Below are 16830 nucleotides of genomic sequence, written 5' to 3'. Positions count from 1 at the left end.
TCTATGCTTGTCCAACAAGCTGCCTGCAGGAAAGCCTCCCCCATAGTTATGGTGTTCATACTGTACATTCTTGGTGAACAGTGTCTGTAAGAGAATCCATCACAAGCCAATCCAACAAAATGTTCTAAACAGTTTGAACTAAAAATGCTTTGCTCATTGGCACTTCTACATATCTTGCTAAATATATACTAGTTGAGCAGTTGGAGACTTTCTGTGTCTGTAGTAAAGCTCACTGACATCTCTTATGGTGTTTGCATCTCTGCAGGAAAATTGTTTCAAATAAGATTAGCAATACTTACTAATTCCACTGCTAGTGTAGAGAATCTTTGTTCTCCTGCAGAGATATGGTAAATGCTGGTATCTACAGCATCCAAAACTACTGTGTTGAGTTCATGTGACTACTGCTACATGCCATGGTTCCACCTGCTGGCCACTAAACCAATGTAATGTGTCCCTGATGTATCAGCAGTCAGTTGGGACCACAGATACAGGCATGTTGTATGTTTTTTGGAGTGTTGGATGCTGCAGATACTTGCGGCAGCCATAGATCTGCAAGGGGTAATAAAGATTGTTTATTGGTGGATTGATTGGTAACTATTGATTATATTCTTGAATTGAATAGGATTTTTTATTATTTTTTTGTATATGTTTCTCATTGATAGGGAAACTCCCCTTACTTCTCTCCCTGATGACAGTTTCTATTAACTGCGCACTCATTAAAGTGTCGGTTACATTTTTGGATCATGGAGCAAGAATTTCTTTAGATTTAGACAGACCTAGCAGCATATCTTACCCCCCCCCCCCTTTTTATTCAACATAAAATTTAGGCTGGAATTCAAATTTTTTAATTAGATGTTTTTTTATTACCATTTTCTTTTTATAAGAGCAGTATAGCCTTTTTTTTTATTGGAGTAGTAAACACAAAACATACATTCAACCCATGGGGATTCCAATTTTGAATAAAAGCAATATTTTTAATTCTAAACGGATATTGATATTTTTCACTTTAGGCTTGGTTCACACTACTGTGATGTGATTTTTGCTGTTATTTTCATTGCGTCTTTGATGCGACTTGGCTGCGTTTTTTGCAAATTTTATTGGGCCAAGTCTCACTGTAAATCACACCAAAGTAGCACACAAAGCAAACAGAATATTGGCAAAAAAAAGGGATCAACTCCAGAGATAAAATGATAATTCTCCCATTCTACAAGACTCTGGTCCGGCTGCACCTGGAGTATGCTGTCCAGTTCTGGGCACCAGTCCTCAGGAAGCATGTACTGGAAATGGAGCAAAGAAGGGCAACAAAGCTAATTAAGGGTCTGGAGGATATTAATTATGAGGAAAGGTTGCGAGCACTGAACATATTCTTTCTGGAGAAGAGATGCTTGAGAGAGGATATGATTTCAATTTACAAATACCACACTGGTGACCCCACAATAGGGATAAAACCTTTTCGTGGAAGGTAGTCTAACAAGATGTGTGGCCACTAATTAAAATTAGAAGAAAAGAGGTTTAACCTTAAACTGCGTGGAGGGTTCTTTACTGTAAGAGCGGCAAGGATTTGGAATTCCCTTCCACAGGTGGTGGTCTCAGTGGGGAGCATCGACAGTTTAAAAAAAACGATTAGATAAGCACCTGAATGACCGCAACATACAGGGATATACAAGGTAATACTGACATATAATCACACACATAGGTTGGACTTGTCTTTTTCAGCCTCACCTACTATGTAACTATGAACAACATTAATCTTTTCCAACATTGCACCTCGTCACATTAATGAGAAAAGGCACCATTGGATATAATGTGATTTTCTTTGTCGTGTAATTCTGTGCGTCTCAAGTCGCATCAGAAATCGCACCAGTGTGAACCAGCACTTAAGCAACTTAGTCAAACAAGACTATCATAGATTCTCTTTAGGAACTTCTAGGTCAGGGGTCTCCAAACTATGGCCCTCCAGTTGTTTAGGAACTACAATTCCCATCATGTATCATTTATTGTATAACTGAAGGTAAAACTTACAATAAATGTATTGTCAATTACACCACATCCCCTGAATTTTCATTACATTACAAAGAAGAATGAAGCATGAGACTTTTCAGGTGCTACATGGAGTCACAAAGACCTTTGTTTAAAATAAACGATGTCAAGTGGTCTGCTTTGTGAGTTGTGGGTACAAATCTTCTACACATTTCCAGCTCTGCGGTCCACTTCATCAGGAAGAGGTGGAGAACAATTGTGTGTGTGTGTGTGTGTGTGTGTGTGTGTGTGTGTGTCTGTCTGTGTAGAACTGTCACAAGTCCCTGGCTAGAAATGGGACACTTAGGAAAACCAGTTTGTCCGGGGGATGTTGTAATGTTTCTTCCTGTCTGCCGCCCTCCAGTGTATTTATGCTTCTCTCAAACCCTCGAGGACCAATTTTGTGCACACTTGTGGATGTTGTTCTCTTTTTGCCCTATCAGATTTGCGTTTACATCAAGATCTATGAGTGTTCCCACCGAGTCCTCCAGATTTTGGGTTTTCCTGTTTTCCTGAGTGCCCTGTTTTTCATCCTGGGATTGGTGATATATACTCCTTGTTTTTACCTTGTGACACTAATTGGAGCTGAGATGCATTATTGGGGGACCTTCCCCCTATTATATATACACATAATTGTATTCCACTGCTTTCTGATGAAGCAGCCAGTAGATCATGAGTAACGCCTAAAAGAATTGTACCCTCACCTCACCAAGTAAACCACTTGACATCTGTAAAACAGAGTTCTCTATGATCTTGAAAATAAATATAGTACTGATATCTGGGCTTTAAAGGAGTGCTATGTGGGCGGAAGCTATTTTGACCTATTGTAATATATGTACCAACAGAGGGTGTTATCTCAGTTGGTGGAGGAAAAGATGGATTGCAGAACTATTTGTAAAAGCCTTTTCTATCGATGCCAAATTTTGGCCTTCATTTCTGAGAAGGTGTTAAGTTTAATAGAGTTCTACGAGTCCCCTATGAGTCGAGATCCAGCTGAGATCCAGGCAGTAGCAGTTCATATGCCTTGAGTGGTAATCAAAGAGGGATGCTTCTAAGGATGCCTTCATTGAGCTGCACTGCAGTGGCCCACATATGTAGTAGCACTAGCAACAATTGTATTTAGATGGGAGTGAAGTGATTTGGGACAGAATAAAAGAGCTGTTAAGAGTATTTTCGGTGCTTGACCATAAGCAGGTTGTTCCTTCTGAGTCCGAGAAGGCACCATGGAGGAGAGCCACTAAAGTTTGGTTTGGTCCAGGATAACTACTTGGTAATACATTTAAAATTTTAGGGGTTCATAGAAGTTTAGAGTGGAGGAATTTTACTAGCCTGCACAGAGTCCTGACCTCAACCCGATAGAACACCTTTGGGATTAATTAGAGCGGAGACTGCGAGACAGCCTTCTCGTCCAACATTGGTGCCTGACCTCACAAACGCGCGTCTGGAAGAATGGTCAAACATTCCCATAGACACATTCCTAATCCATGTGGACAGCTTTCCCAGAAGAGCTGAAGCTTTTATAGCTGCAAAGGGTTGGCCAACTCAATATTGAGCCCTACAGACTAAACCCATTAAAGTTCATGTGCGTGTAAAGGCAGGCATCCAAATACTTTTGGCAATATAGAGTATATTGAGTAGTTTTTCGATCAAAGAGTTATAATTAACAGTAAACAGAGTATTGGAAGGCGCTACCAATTAAACACCTGAATAGATGAGAGAAGTGTCTGGTGCCCAGGAGAAAGGTGTCATAGTAGAGATTTGAAATTTGACTGTTGGCTTTAGATTTATGTCAAGCATGCTAGATTTAGAAGGTTTTTTAATTTTTATTTTTTTGTATATGGAGATGGAAGCAAAGATTTCTAGTGTAAATTGTATGGCAGGTAGTGACTTGAGGATTAGACAGAGAAAGGACATCATCCGCATAGTCCTCCCTTTTTTTTTTTTTTTTTTTTTTTTTTTTTATTCCTCTGAACTGAGATACCCAAGGTAAAGGGGTTGAACCTAATGGACATTTTCTAATGATTTAATGACAAGGCAAAGATAACAGGCGACCAAAGGGCATCTTTGTTGTGTGCCATTGGTAATCGTGAATGGAGTGGAGAGAAGCCCCAAAGACCAAACCCGGCACAAGGTGTTGTGTGAAGGCCCAAAAATAGCCATTAAAATGTTGGCGTTAAGACCACGTTTTAGTAACACTTCTTTCAGCTACAATCAATGCACCCTGTCAAAAGCCTTCTCTGCATCTAGAGACAAAAAGAGAGGGCTTTCAAAGGTGTTCAGCCCACTAGAAAAGATCTATAAATTGTTTTGTCCCATCAGAGAAATGCCTCCCAGTCACAAACCTTACCTAGTCTTTATGGGCTAGCAGTTGTATATATTTAGATAAACGGGTTGCAATAATTGTAGTATACATTTTTATGTTTGAGTTTTAAGAGTGAGATGGGTCTGTAATTTGCTGGATTATTTGTTGTTTTCCCAGGTTTGGGTGTAGGCATAATAAGTGTTTCTAAGGACTCTCTGATAAGCTTTCCCATAGGTACAAAGCAGGAAAAAGTGTTCTGGAGATGGGGCAATGACAAGCTTGCAAAAACCCATCAGGGCCCAGAGCTTTATGCAGGGGTAGTTGTGAGATCACCTGGGTAATTTCAAAAGTTGTTAATGGCTTGGAAAGATCTTCAAGTTGGTCATGTGTCAAGAGTTGGAAGGTTTATAGATGGATGGATGGGGCTCTAAAATAGATTTTTTGAGGTTGTAAAGGTTAGAGTAGGCTTTTCTGAAATGGTTGGTGATATCTTGTGGGTTCTACAACTTTTTCCCCTGGGAGTTTAGCATGTAGGTAATTTTGAATTGTGCCAATTAGTGTGCTGTTTTGCTATAAAAGTTCAAGGCTTATTACTTTGGGCATACTAAGTGGTGCGAAGTCTTTTCATGGGAAAAATCTAAATTTTTTATGAAGCGGTGAAATGTAGTTGAGATCTCAATCCTTTTTGTAGGCCTCCTCATCTTGGAGATTGAAATTAATGTTTGGAATGTTCAGCTGACCTAATGTCAGTTAAGGATTGGCATAGAGAGAGTTGATAAAGTTTATTCTCATGGGCACTAGAGCTGCACGATTAATCGTTAAAAAATCACGATCTCGATTCACCCCCCTGAGATCTCTCCTGCTGAGAGTAGGCGATTCTTTAGTATAAACAAGTGGAGAGATTATGTGCTCACTCCGCTGTCAAAAGAAAACATCTGCCAAGTTTGGAACTTGAAACATTGTAACTAATGCTTACTTAGATCAAAGGGATAGAACTTCTTGTGTAAACAAATAATCTGGGCAGTCTGCCAAGCTTTCAATGTGTAAATGCAGGAAGTTTAACTACTTAAAGTCTAAATATTTTTTTTTTATATCAGAGACCCTAAGGAATAAAATGGCAATTGCTGCAATATTTTATGTCACACTGTATTTGCCCAGTGGTTTTTCAAGTTTTTGGGAAAAAATACACTTTAATAAATAAAAAAAAAAAGAAACCGTAAAGTTAGCACAATTTTTTTTTTTTTTTTTTTTTTTTTTTTTTTGTTTTAATGTGAAAGATTATTATAGATTATTATTATTCAGGATTTATATAGCGCCAGCAATTTACGCAGCACAAATCGATGATGTTACGCTACGAGAATCGTGATCCATCTTCTAAGCAAAAAAATCATGATTCTCATTTTCGCCAGAATCATGCAGCACCAAAAACCTCATAAAGGCTTTTATGCACAGTCCACAGTAATGCATTATCAGAGACAGAACCAACATTTGATTGAAATAAACGTGAGATCTCGGATTTGATCTTTTCCTGATAAGGATGAGTGTTGAATCTCCAAAGAAATTGGGCTCTCTTGTTCAAGGTAATATAAGCTGGAGTCAGACTGAAGCATGGTCTGACCATGTGGTAGAACTGATCTGAGCAGAAGTAATTGCCAAAAGTAATTTTTGTTAATTAGAAAAAGATAAATTCTTTGCATATGGGAGTAAATGCTGTAGTCTTTCTGTCATGTAAGCATCTCCATGGGTCATAAAGGTCTTCTGAGTTGACATAAATTAAAGATGTCTAGCGTATTATCTATTACCTCATTAAAGTTACCACATATGATAAGCTGATTCCTTGGAAAGGGGTGGAGCTAATCCATAAGCGATCTAAAAAAGCATTTTTTGGGCATATTGGGAGAATAAACATGGAGTATAACTAAGGGATGATAGGCAAATCCGATCAAACTTCTGACTACCATCATCGCCCGTATTCGCAAAAACAATGAGGGAATGCTTTGTGCTGACAGACAGGGCTCTTCCATTTTCAAAGTAGGTCGGCTCGCTGGGAAAGGAATTATTTCCACATTAGTTGAAATTTTAAATGGGCTATTTAACCCTTTGACAATAATAGTAGCAATTTTAAGCATCATCTTTGGTACGTGTGGCATAGTGTATTAACCACCAAAAAGAGACTACGTGGTTCCCATCAATGAGCAAAAGGTACCTGCATAAAGTTTTCCAGAAAGTTGATGCAAACATTTGACCATACAGAATGGAAAACAACAAACTAAACCAATGCATAATCCATAAATTCAACAATCAAAACAAGCAGTGTGCTTTGCACACTAGTCTTTCAGGGTGTGGAACTACAATATAGGAGTTGCATTTGCAGGATATGAAATAGTTGGAGGAAGGTGATATTCTTTCTGCCTGAGGTTAGGCACAAAGCCATATTAGGTGTTGACCAGGATGGAGTGTGTCCGTGGTTTTGTAATGCTGCTGATACCTCATTTTTGGTGCAGATTGAGACCCTCTTTTGGGGTGAGTATTTGCACCAGTTGGTTTTGGTTAGCTACCATAATCTTTGTGGGATATCTCCACCTATAAAGGATGTTTCAAACATCGCAGAGATTCTCTGAGTTGTTCTGTATCTGGAGGAATATCTGCAAAAAGAGAGATTGGGAGTAGGGATCTGGGAGGGAATGAGCAGACCTGGTGGCACTCATTAGCTGCTCTTCGATATGAAAAAATAAAATGTATCTGAGCAAGGGCATCCCTTGGAGCACATGTGAGAAGATGCTTAGGCCTAATGATCCTCCCGGTTTATAATGAGATCTGAAGGATAGCGAGATGGAAGGAATTTAAGAAATTGCTGCAGATAAGATGCCAAATCAGTTTTTTTGACGATTTAGGAATGCCCCTGAATTTAATATCGTTCTTTTTGGAACGGTCTTCCAAATCAGCAAGTTGGGACTTAAGGAGCTAGAGCTCTTCTGTGTGGCTATCATGAGCATCAGCCATCTCATTAAATGCTTTAGTTTAATTCTCCGTCTGTCTCTCAGTATGGTCAGTACGTTCCATCCTATAGTGAATGCGGGCAATGGAGGAGCATAGCTCCATGCTGATGTCCCTTTGTAGGGATAACCACATAGATTTCAGGACATGTTCAGAGTCCGGGTTATCAGATGTTGGTGCAGTGGCTAAGGGAGTCTGTTATCCACTTAAATGTAATGTGGCAGATAGTTCATCCCCAAAATGCTTCTTACTGGAGCATTGCTGAGAATGTACAGATGCTCTTTTGGTCCTGTCTTTCCTGTGCGGAATGGTACCAGAGAGATTTCTTGCTGCTGTGTCCTCCATATCTGACATACCGTCAGCACTCTATTGAGGTTGCTGAATCTGTGGGTGAGAGAGAGGAGTTCCTGGGACCGGTGCCAACTTTTACTTTCATTATAGACTTTGCAAAAAATTCTGAAAGCCTGTGGAATTGGCTTCCTTAGATTTTGTTATGGACTTGTCACTTTGGGTCCCTGTCACTGGCAGTGCACAGGGGGGTTGACATGAGGTTGCTGTAAAGCAGTTTAGGATCTCCTGACAGAGCACAGCAGAGGGCTCAGCCTGCCATTCCCATGTGTGCAGCCAGACCACGTCCCCTCACCTGTCAGGTTTAATTGCTGCCTTTGCACTTATTGGGGACAATTGCCCTCTGTATTTTGGCCTGTTTGCTATCATCACTCAGATTAAAATGAAATGAAATTCCAATTATTGAGTTGTCACCAGAACACTAATATAGGGGGAATCTTTCTTTTTTTTCAAATATAGTTTTATTAATTTTATCGGTACATAGAACAAAGAAGAAAAAACAGTCTGGTGACCATATCATATAGGTAACAGAGATTGGTGAAAACAGGTGCGCAGCACCGGTGGAAGACAAAATCCAGCTCAGATCGAATATCAATGGTTGCCCGAGGGCACGGTGAAATGCACAGACATATATTGAAAGTAGCCACTTTGATAACCATCCTCCATACATATATAATTGACCACAACCATATATCACCACTGCGCAATGTAAATTACGTGAACTGGAATCACCAGAGAAAACAGATAGTATGGATAGTCTGAAAATAAAGAAGGAGAAGCAATAAGTAGAGACAGGGATTGGGGGAAGGAGGGGGGAAGAGGGAGAGGGAAGGGAGGAAGGGGTAACGGGTAGACAAATCTGTAGAGGCAGGTCGCAGGGTCTCTAGGCTTAATAGTAGAGCCCCCGGGTAACATACACTATTTAACATGTCAGGCGTCAAATAAGGGTCTCCCTGCATCTGAATACTTGAATAGGTTCCAACGGGTCCATATCTGAAGATACGTCTCACGTTTATCCGCTGCTGTCAAAATCAAGTCCTCCATTTTATTGATTTCTTCAACCTTTCTCAGCCATAGTGCCACCGTAGGTGGGTTTTGCTGTTTCCACATGAGGGGAACGCAGGCCTTGGCCGCGTTCACCAAATGTCGTAGAATCGATTTTTTTATAGGTCTTGAGCGACATGGTAGAGACATGTAGCAGGAAGAAGGCGGGATCATCAGGTATCACGAATTCCGTGAAGTCCTGAGATATAGTGCGTACCGAGTGCCAAAATGTTAGCAGTTTGGGGCAGGTCCAAAAAATATGGAGCAATGTCCCCTTATCCGTGCCACATCGCCAGCACCGATCTGAGGTCTCCGGGAACATGGCACGGAGTCTGCTGGGAGTCAAGTACCATCTCATCAAAACCTTATAATTCGTTTCTTGTGTCTTTGAACAAATGGAAGACTTGAGAGACAGGTGTATCATCCTGTGGACCTGCCCTGCAGGGGGAATCTTTCAATAGGGACACTAGTTCAGGTGACGAGCGAGGATACCCTCACTTTGGAGGGAATTCTTCCTACTTCCTGTTTTATCTATCAGGCAGGAAATGGAGGGAAATTTCCCCAATGGGTCAAGGATGGCAAAGCTGATATTGTTCATAACCCTCCCTCTCACTTTCCAAAATTTTATATACATATTTTCTTTTTCTTTAAAAGTTTGTTAAAGATTATGGCTTCACATTGTTTAAAGTAATGCAGTTGGTGGCTTCTAAAATATATATATATTAGACATACATTGTGTTTCAGAGATAAAGATCTGCATACCCTTTTGTAGTTCAGGCACTGGTATGTCGATAACTACTGGGTATTTTGAGAAATAGAACTGTTACAATCTAAAATTATTCTGACAGCAATAAAAAAATAAAATAAATTCTGTCTGAAATTTAAAAGAAGGTATGTGAGAGTGGAGAGTGGGTATTTTTTCTCCATGCCAGTTGGAAAATTTCTGCCTCTTCCCCAGAGTACAGGGGTACAGTGTTTGTGTTGGAAGATGTTCCCATTCTGGCCCCTGGTGGGGTATGCCCATGAGCAATCTGGAGGAAAAGTTTTTAGCATAAGCTTTGTGAAGTTAATAAAAATTGTTGTTGGTCCTGTACATTTCAGTACAGAGCAGAAAGCTTTACACTGACCTATACACATGCAAATCTGCATGGGGGTATATTGGTGGATGGGTTAAGGTCAGTGTTGGGGGTTAGGTTTAAGATTTAGGCTCATCAGGCTAAGTCTTAAAAATGGATGTAAACCCATGTTCTATAAATGTGAAAATCTGCCTTACGTACCTTAGCAGTACCATAATATAACAGATTGTATAATTTTTACCTGTCTATAATTGCCTGCAGAAGTTGTCCCTTTTCCATGGACATGGGTAGTAGCACGTACAGCAGGTGTGCTAGTGCGCATGCGCCACTCCCTGCTGTGGACTCGCATCACATGCAATACTCGACCATGTAAAAGCTGAAAATGCAGAACAGCCAATCCAGGGGCAGCAGGAGGTGTTAGAGGGACAAAGATCTGTGGATGCAGCAGCAGGAGACACGGCTACTTTGTGCATGAGTCTAATTGTGTTGGCTGTCAATCACAGGAGAGGGGCCGTGGCGACACCTATATATTTTTTAATGGCTGATGGATTTTTTTCAATGGAGGAGTAATGTAGAAGTGTGCCTGCTCATTTCCCTGCCAGCCTGGGGACAGAATAATTGTCCTGCTTTGCAGATTAAGGTAGTGTGTTGAAATTTTTGAATTTTTGGGTTTACATCCACTTTAAGGGCTTTGCTTAAAGTGACCCTGTGCAACACTTAACCTACCCTTCTTCTAACGGTAGATACTCGCCTTTCTTTTCAACTTTTTTTTTCTTTAAAAGAATAAACATTATAGTTACCTGCTCTATGTTGGGGAATGGCACAGAGCAGCCTTAATTCTACTCTTATCGGGTCACTCCCTGGCACTTTTCGCTCCTCCTCTTTTTGGTGTGCCAAGATGGGAAGCCGCTTCCTATCATGGCACACCTGTGGGCTTGATCCTGAGCTACACTGCCTGTGTCTATAGACACAGACAGCAAGGCTTGGCCCCACCCCTGCTCCCTCGTCCCAGGATTTGACTGACAACGGGGGGGAGCCAATCTCTCCCGCTGCTCTCAGCAAAGCATGTGAGAGCTAAGAGAAGAGAGTTGCCGCAGACGGGCACAGTGCTGGATGGAGATTGGGCTCGGGGGGGGTGGGGGGGGGTGAGGGGGCGACACACACACTTAAACCTTTTTTACCTTCATGCAGGGAACGGATTATGGTAAAAAAGCTTTACAACCACTTTCACTTTTCTAGACAAAGCACAGATTCGTGTTTTTAAAGATTAGGTTGAGTTTGAAATGTTAAAGCTAGGTTATTTACTAAGCATTAGATAAGATTTGTGTTATGGGTTTATTTATTCCTGTGTCCACTGTGAAGATTTCTTGTCACTTCCTGTCCCAGTCATACCCTGATACACAGACTGTCAGTATTGCATGTAATGTCATAGACGGCAATAAAAACCTGATCGTTTCCAAACCTTTTCCTTTTGGTGATTGGTTTGCACAGTACTGTGATTCACTTTATTTTTTTTTTTATTAACCAAATTATTGCTCACATTGGCTCAGTGACAAACTATATGCTTATCAATATTATCTCTAGAGGGAAATTAATGTGAACATGTCTAGTTATGTATAGAGTGTTTGTTTTTATTTTTTCCCCAAAGAGTGTATGTGCTGGGTTTTTTTTTTTCTTCTTGTACTACGTTCTATGAGCAGTATATCTATTTTTAGGAAGCGAAGTTTGGAAATTCTCCGGCTCATTGATTTGGATTTTTCATCCACTTTCTCTTTGTTGGATCTGGCCCCTGTTAAAGAATATGAGATGTACATCCGCAACTTTGGAAAGAGCAACACAAAGCAGGTGTGTAATTTTTAATGAAGACGGCATCTTGAAAATTAATAGGTGTTTGGGGCTAGAATATTTATGGCATTCTAAATATAAAGCTTTGCACTTATAGTTGTACTATTTTACTAGCACAGCTTCAGCACTTTTCCCACTACTAACTGTAAAGGATTTAAGTTTTTAACCCAGTGGTCAGTGGTATACCTGGAGGGGTGGGGGTAATTTTTTTTTTTTTTTTCATGGGTACAGCCCACCATCGCCATGCCGTGTGGTGAGGGGAGAGACGCCATGCGCCGGATAGCGGAGCCTCCGGTCAACGGACCCACAGCCAACTCACCCGTCGACCGCGAGCATGGTATAAACAGTCTGCGCGCAGCAGCGTCAAAAAGACGCCGCACGCACAGCGTGAGGTGCATGACATTGATGCGCATTGATAGTGCATCCACCCTATCCGCCAACAAGAGGACCAGGGGAGAGGGGGGAGGCCTGCAAGGTGCGTCACAGCTCCCGGAACAGGAGCAGAGCCAGACAGCAATGCAGCCCAAGAATAACCCACCAACAACAGTACCAAAGTCTGCTGATTAGCCAGTTAGAACAATAAATATGTATATAAAGCAGTTAGTAAGATGGCAGGTAAATAATGATATATAGTTTTTAAAATAAAACAGGGGAGACGAAGCATAGGTCATAAGGTGCAGGAGGGTACTATGACTAAACGAATGGAGCTAAACCACATGCTTCCATCCCTAAATATATTTTAAAGAGTTTTTGGAGAATAGGGAATTTCAGGAAGCCATGGCCTGGTAAGCTCATGCATTTCCATCCCTAGGGACTTAATATGATATCCAGACCTGGTAAGGTCATGAGTATCCATCCCATTTACATAGAGAGAAAAAAAGGGGGTTCATTTGCAGGGAAGGTGGGACTTTATATGGAGCACGAAGCGATAAATGGACGAATGGTTATTTATAGGTGTGCTTGACTTTTAGGTTTCATTTGGTCTCTGTGTTGGAAACCTCCTAATACATAGATGGTACTTGTTCATAGTTTTAAGATGGCGGAAGCCCTAGCTCCACTTCATCTTCAGGGAATGTAAAGTAGTGGGTATACAGTGTGTATTTGCTGCCCCCTCAAAATAACTCAACACACAGCCATTAATGTCTAAACCGCTGGTAACAAAAGTCAGTACCCCCTTAAGTGAAAATGTCCAAATTGGGCCCAAAGTGCCAATATTTTGTTGTGTGGCCACATATTTTCCAGCACTGCCTTAAACCCTCTTGGGCATTAAGTTCAACAGGTTGCCACTGGAGTCCTCTTCCACTCCTCCATGATGATGTGACAGAGCTGGTGGTTGTTGGAGACCAATTTGATGCAGCGTGCGGAGTATGGTCTGAGCACTGACAGGCTGACCCCCCCACCCCTTCAACCTCTTCAGCAATGCACTCCTAATACGTCTATTTCCCAAAGACAACCTCTGGATATGACGCTGAGCACGTGCACTCAACCTCTTTGGTCAACCATGGCAAGGTCTGTTCTGAGTGGAACCTGTCCTGTTAAACGGCTGTATGGTCTTGGCTACAGTGCTGCAGCTCAGTTTCAGGGTCTTGGCAAACTTCTTATAGCCTAGACCATCTTTATGTAGAGCAACAATTCTTTTTTTCAGATCTTCAGAGAGTTCTTTGCAATGAGGTGCCATGTTGAACTTCCAGTGACCAGTATGAAAGAGTGAGAGTGATGACACCAAATTGAACACATCTGCTCCCCATTCACACCCGAGTCCTTGTAACACTAACGTGTCACATGACATTGGGGAGGGAAAATAGCTAATTGGGCCCATTTGGACATTTTCACTTGGGGGTATACTCACTTTTGCCAACCGTTTAGACATTGCTTATAAAAGATAAATTGAGAAAAAAGATTATATGGAAATAATAAGCAGCAACTCTCGCGTGATAACATTGGAGACTGCATAATGTTCATAGACATATCAACATATATGTGTTTTGCAACATTAGAGTCCTTCTTAAAACAGCTAAGTATAAATGGACATCCAATATAATTCAGTCTTATTAGTGGAAAAGCGATGCAGGATCAGGGTAGTGAGGGGATAGAAACGTCCAGATTCCTAAATCCCAGTCAAAGTTCATAGGTGCACTCCACACATTCAAAATCCCATATATTGTCGCCACGTGTCGCCGTCACCCAAGCAAAATGCCTGCTTACCAGATTGTCAGACCTATAGAAAAAGTCAGCTGCACCTGTGGCTGATTACCCTGCCAGGGCCTTTAAACTGTGGTAGATTCGGCACACAGCGGTCCTGTGAGTGATCCCTCCTGTCCTCCTCCCTCCTGAAAAGAGTTCAGCTTGAAATTTTGTTATGGTACAGTATGTTCTTTCGAGTTCCATGTAATCTCCAGTCTGCCCTCTAGTGGCATATCTAACACACAAGTTTTGAAAAAGCTGAATAACTTGTTCTTGTTCTAGTCTGCTGTGTTATCATACTACTTATAGATTATCAAATTATATTGCTTATATTTCTTTATTTTTGAAAATCTAAGGCTTACGTCCAGTGCAATGACGATGCTGTTGACCGAGACCTTCAAACAGAAGAAATAGATATTGAAGAAAAATGGACTCAACATCCGGCAGAGGGAGCTGTTGTATGTGGAGGTGACTAACTGCAGAGTCAATAACTTTTTAATTGTTTGTGACTTGCACAGATGGAATAGATTTATGTGACAAGAACATAGCATTTTAGGTAGGTGCGAAAAAATGCTGTAAATTAAGAATGCTTTCAGAAATAGAAGTGTAAATGGTGTTTATTTTTATTTTTTTTTATCAATTAACAAAATGGAAAGTAAATCAACAGAAGAGAAATCCAAATCAAATCAATATTTGGCGTGACCACCCTTTGCCTTTTTAAATCGGCATTCATTTTTCTAGGTACACATGCACATAGCTTTTGAGTCACTTAGCCTTGTTTCCACATTGGCAGTATGGCTTTTTGGCAGCAATTCTTCCATGAAGACCACTTTTTTAGCCAGATTTCTCTGGACAGTAGATGGGTATACCTGGGTCCCACTGGTTTCCACCAGTTGTGCTTTGATGTCACTGCTGGACATCTTCTGATGTAGAAGGGAAATGAGCATGATGTGTCCTTCATCTGCCTCAATAAGTTTCCATGATGGACCACTGCCTCTACAGTCCTCAGTGTTGCCCGTTTTTTTTCGCTTCTTCAAAAGAGCGCGAACAGCACACCTTGAAACCCCTGCTCTCAATTGCCTGGGAGAGACCATGCTGATTCAGTATAATTACCTTGTGTCTTGTTGCTGTGCTCAGTCTTGCCATGGTGTATGACGGGTGACATGAAATTGTTTTCCACAACCTCACCCTATAGTAGCAGAGTCTGGCTGTTCCTTTTAAGCTTCCTACCCAGGTTTTTCTGTAAATGACTGTGTTTTAACCTACATATGAAACTTAAGGGAAAGACCTCAATTGTAAGTAATCAAAACAAAAGGGGAGAATAATAGGGGTACCGTTATCCTAAAAATGAAGGAAACATTTGAAACTGTTTTATCTTTAGCACCTGCTTGGTATAATTGCCTTATAGTACACCTGACTTTGTGCAAGTATACAAATTGATGTTGGTTTGAAGCCAAAGGGTAGTCACACCAAATATTGATTTGATTTAAAATTTTCTTCTGATCACTCACTTTGTAAATAGATAAAAAGAAACCATTAAATATATATTTTTAAAAGCATTCTTACTTTACAGCACTTCTTCACACCTGCCGAAAACGTTTGTACAGTATATTAGGAGTCACACTGTTATGTTTAGATATAGTCTTGAGCTAGTCCCTGAGGGAAATACTATATGGATGTACCCACTTCCGGACCGCCCACCGTTGATTTACGTTGCTACTTTAACGTTCCATACTATTGTTATGGCAGAAGATAGCTGCCATAACCCTGGTACTTTCTTCAATGGTGGGTGGTCCGCTTTAAGATGAACGTGGTCTCTGCCGCAAATTTGATGTGGAGATCACTTTTATCGGCGGCAGGAGAGGTGCCGCTTACCAGATCTGTCAGTTCTCCCCTGAAAGGCAGGAAGTCGTGCGTCAAACATCACTACCACTCAACGGCCTTAAAGCGGGAGTCCACCGGGACTCCACGTTTTTTTTTTTTTTTTAAAAAGCCAGCAGCTACAAATACTGCAGCTGCTGACTTTTAAAATAGTGACACTTACCTGTCCAGCGCACCCGCGATGTCGGCACCCGAAGCCGATCTGTAGGTCGTCTGTCGGGTCCTGCCGCCGCCATCTTGGGTATGGGAATCAGGAAATGGAGCCTTTCGGCTTCATTTCCCGGTTCCCTACTGCGCATGCGCGAATCGCGCTGCGCAATAAGGACGCTCCCCGCTGCCTCTGGGATCTGTGTGTTTCCCAGCAGGCAGTGGGGCACTTGCGGGAAGGGGCGGGCACTTGCGGAAAGGGGCGTAAGTTACTCCCCTTTCCGCAGAGAGCTATCCTGGAAGTGGGTGCAGTTACCTGGATTATCCAGGTAACTGCACCCCCTCCCCCCTGAAAGGTGCCGATTGTGGCACCGGAGGGGGGAGGGTTCCGATGAGCGGAAGGTCCACTTTAGGGTAGACCTCCGCTTTAAAGGGACAACTTTTTATTTTTTTTTTCCATTGAAAAAAAAAAAAACTGTTTCTCTTATATTCACCGACCGACACAGCTCCTCTCTGTAACTAAATGGGTTGTATAGCCTTCCATTAGGAGAAACTAGGCAAAATTGTTATACAATACACAGAACTTTAATCCCGCCCCGGGCGGGGCGGGCCCCGTGCTATCGACCCTTCCCACTGCTCCTAGCAGCTTCAGTTTTTGTTTTGCCTAGCAAGGAGAATGACCTAGGAAACCCTCTCGGTCCATGTTTTTGCTGCAGGTTTGCTGCTTTTTTCACAAGATGAGAGATCTTGAGATCTTCTATCAACTGCCGGCTGGGTGACAGGCTGGTTAATGAAATCCTTGTAGTTTCCCCAGTCCGGCCATCGAGCGCGAGCAGGCCGCAGCTACGGCTCGGCAGGCCACGACATACCTCATGCTCCAGAGGTGGTCGGTGAGCTTCAATGCTCCGGAGTATACATATGACCAGGCTACTGATGTCTGGATCACAGTATACCTGGCCAGTAACCTTCCCTGTAACTGCACAGGAG

At 41.7% G+C, this 16830-nt stretch overlaps 1 protein-coding gene across 3 annotated transcripts in view; it reads left to right on the top strand.

Annotated features, from left to right (window-relative positions):
- Positions 1–16830, top strand: part of DYNC2I1 (dynein 2 intermediate chain 1) — a 117306-nt gene that overhangs the window by 39463 nt on the left and 61013 nt on the right. For all 3 annotated transcript variants that reach the window (XM_077491136.1, XM_077491135.1, XM_077491137.1), the window contains 2 exons: positions 11502–11631; positions 14172–14283. In XM_077491136.1, the coding sequence (XP_077347262.1) occupies positions 11502–11631; positions 14172–14283 (242 nt within the window). The remainder of the gene's footprint in view (positions 1–11501; positions 11632–14171; positions 14284–16830) is intronic.

Source organism: Lithobates pipiens, unplaced genomic scaffold, assembly GCF_037356315.1.
Source record: "Lithobates pipiens isolate NorthernLeopardFrog02 unplaced genomic scaffold, aLitPip1_a1.2 Scaffold_19, whole genome shotgun sequence".
In the NCBI taxonomy this organism is placed as follows: Eukaryota; Metazoa; Chordata; class Amphibia; order Anura; family Ranidae; genus Lithobates; species Lithobates pipiens.
This window is presented reverse-complemented; position numbering and strand designations above follow the sequence as displayed.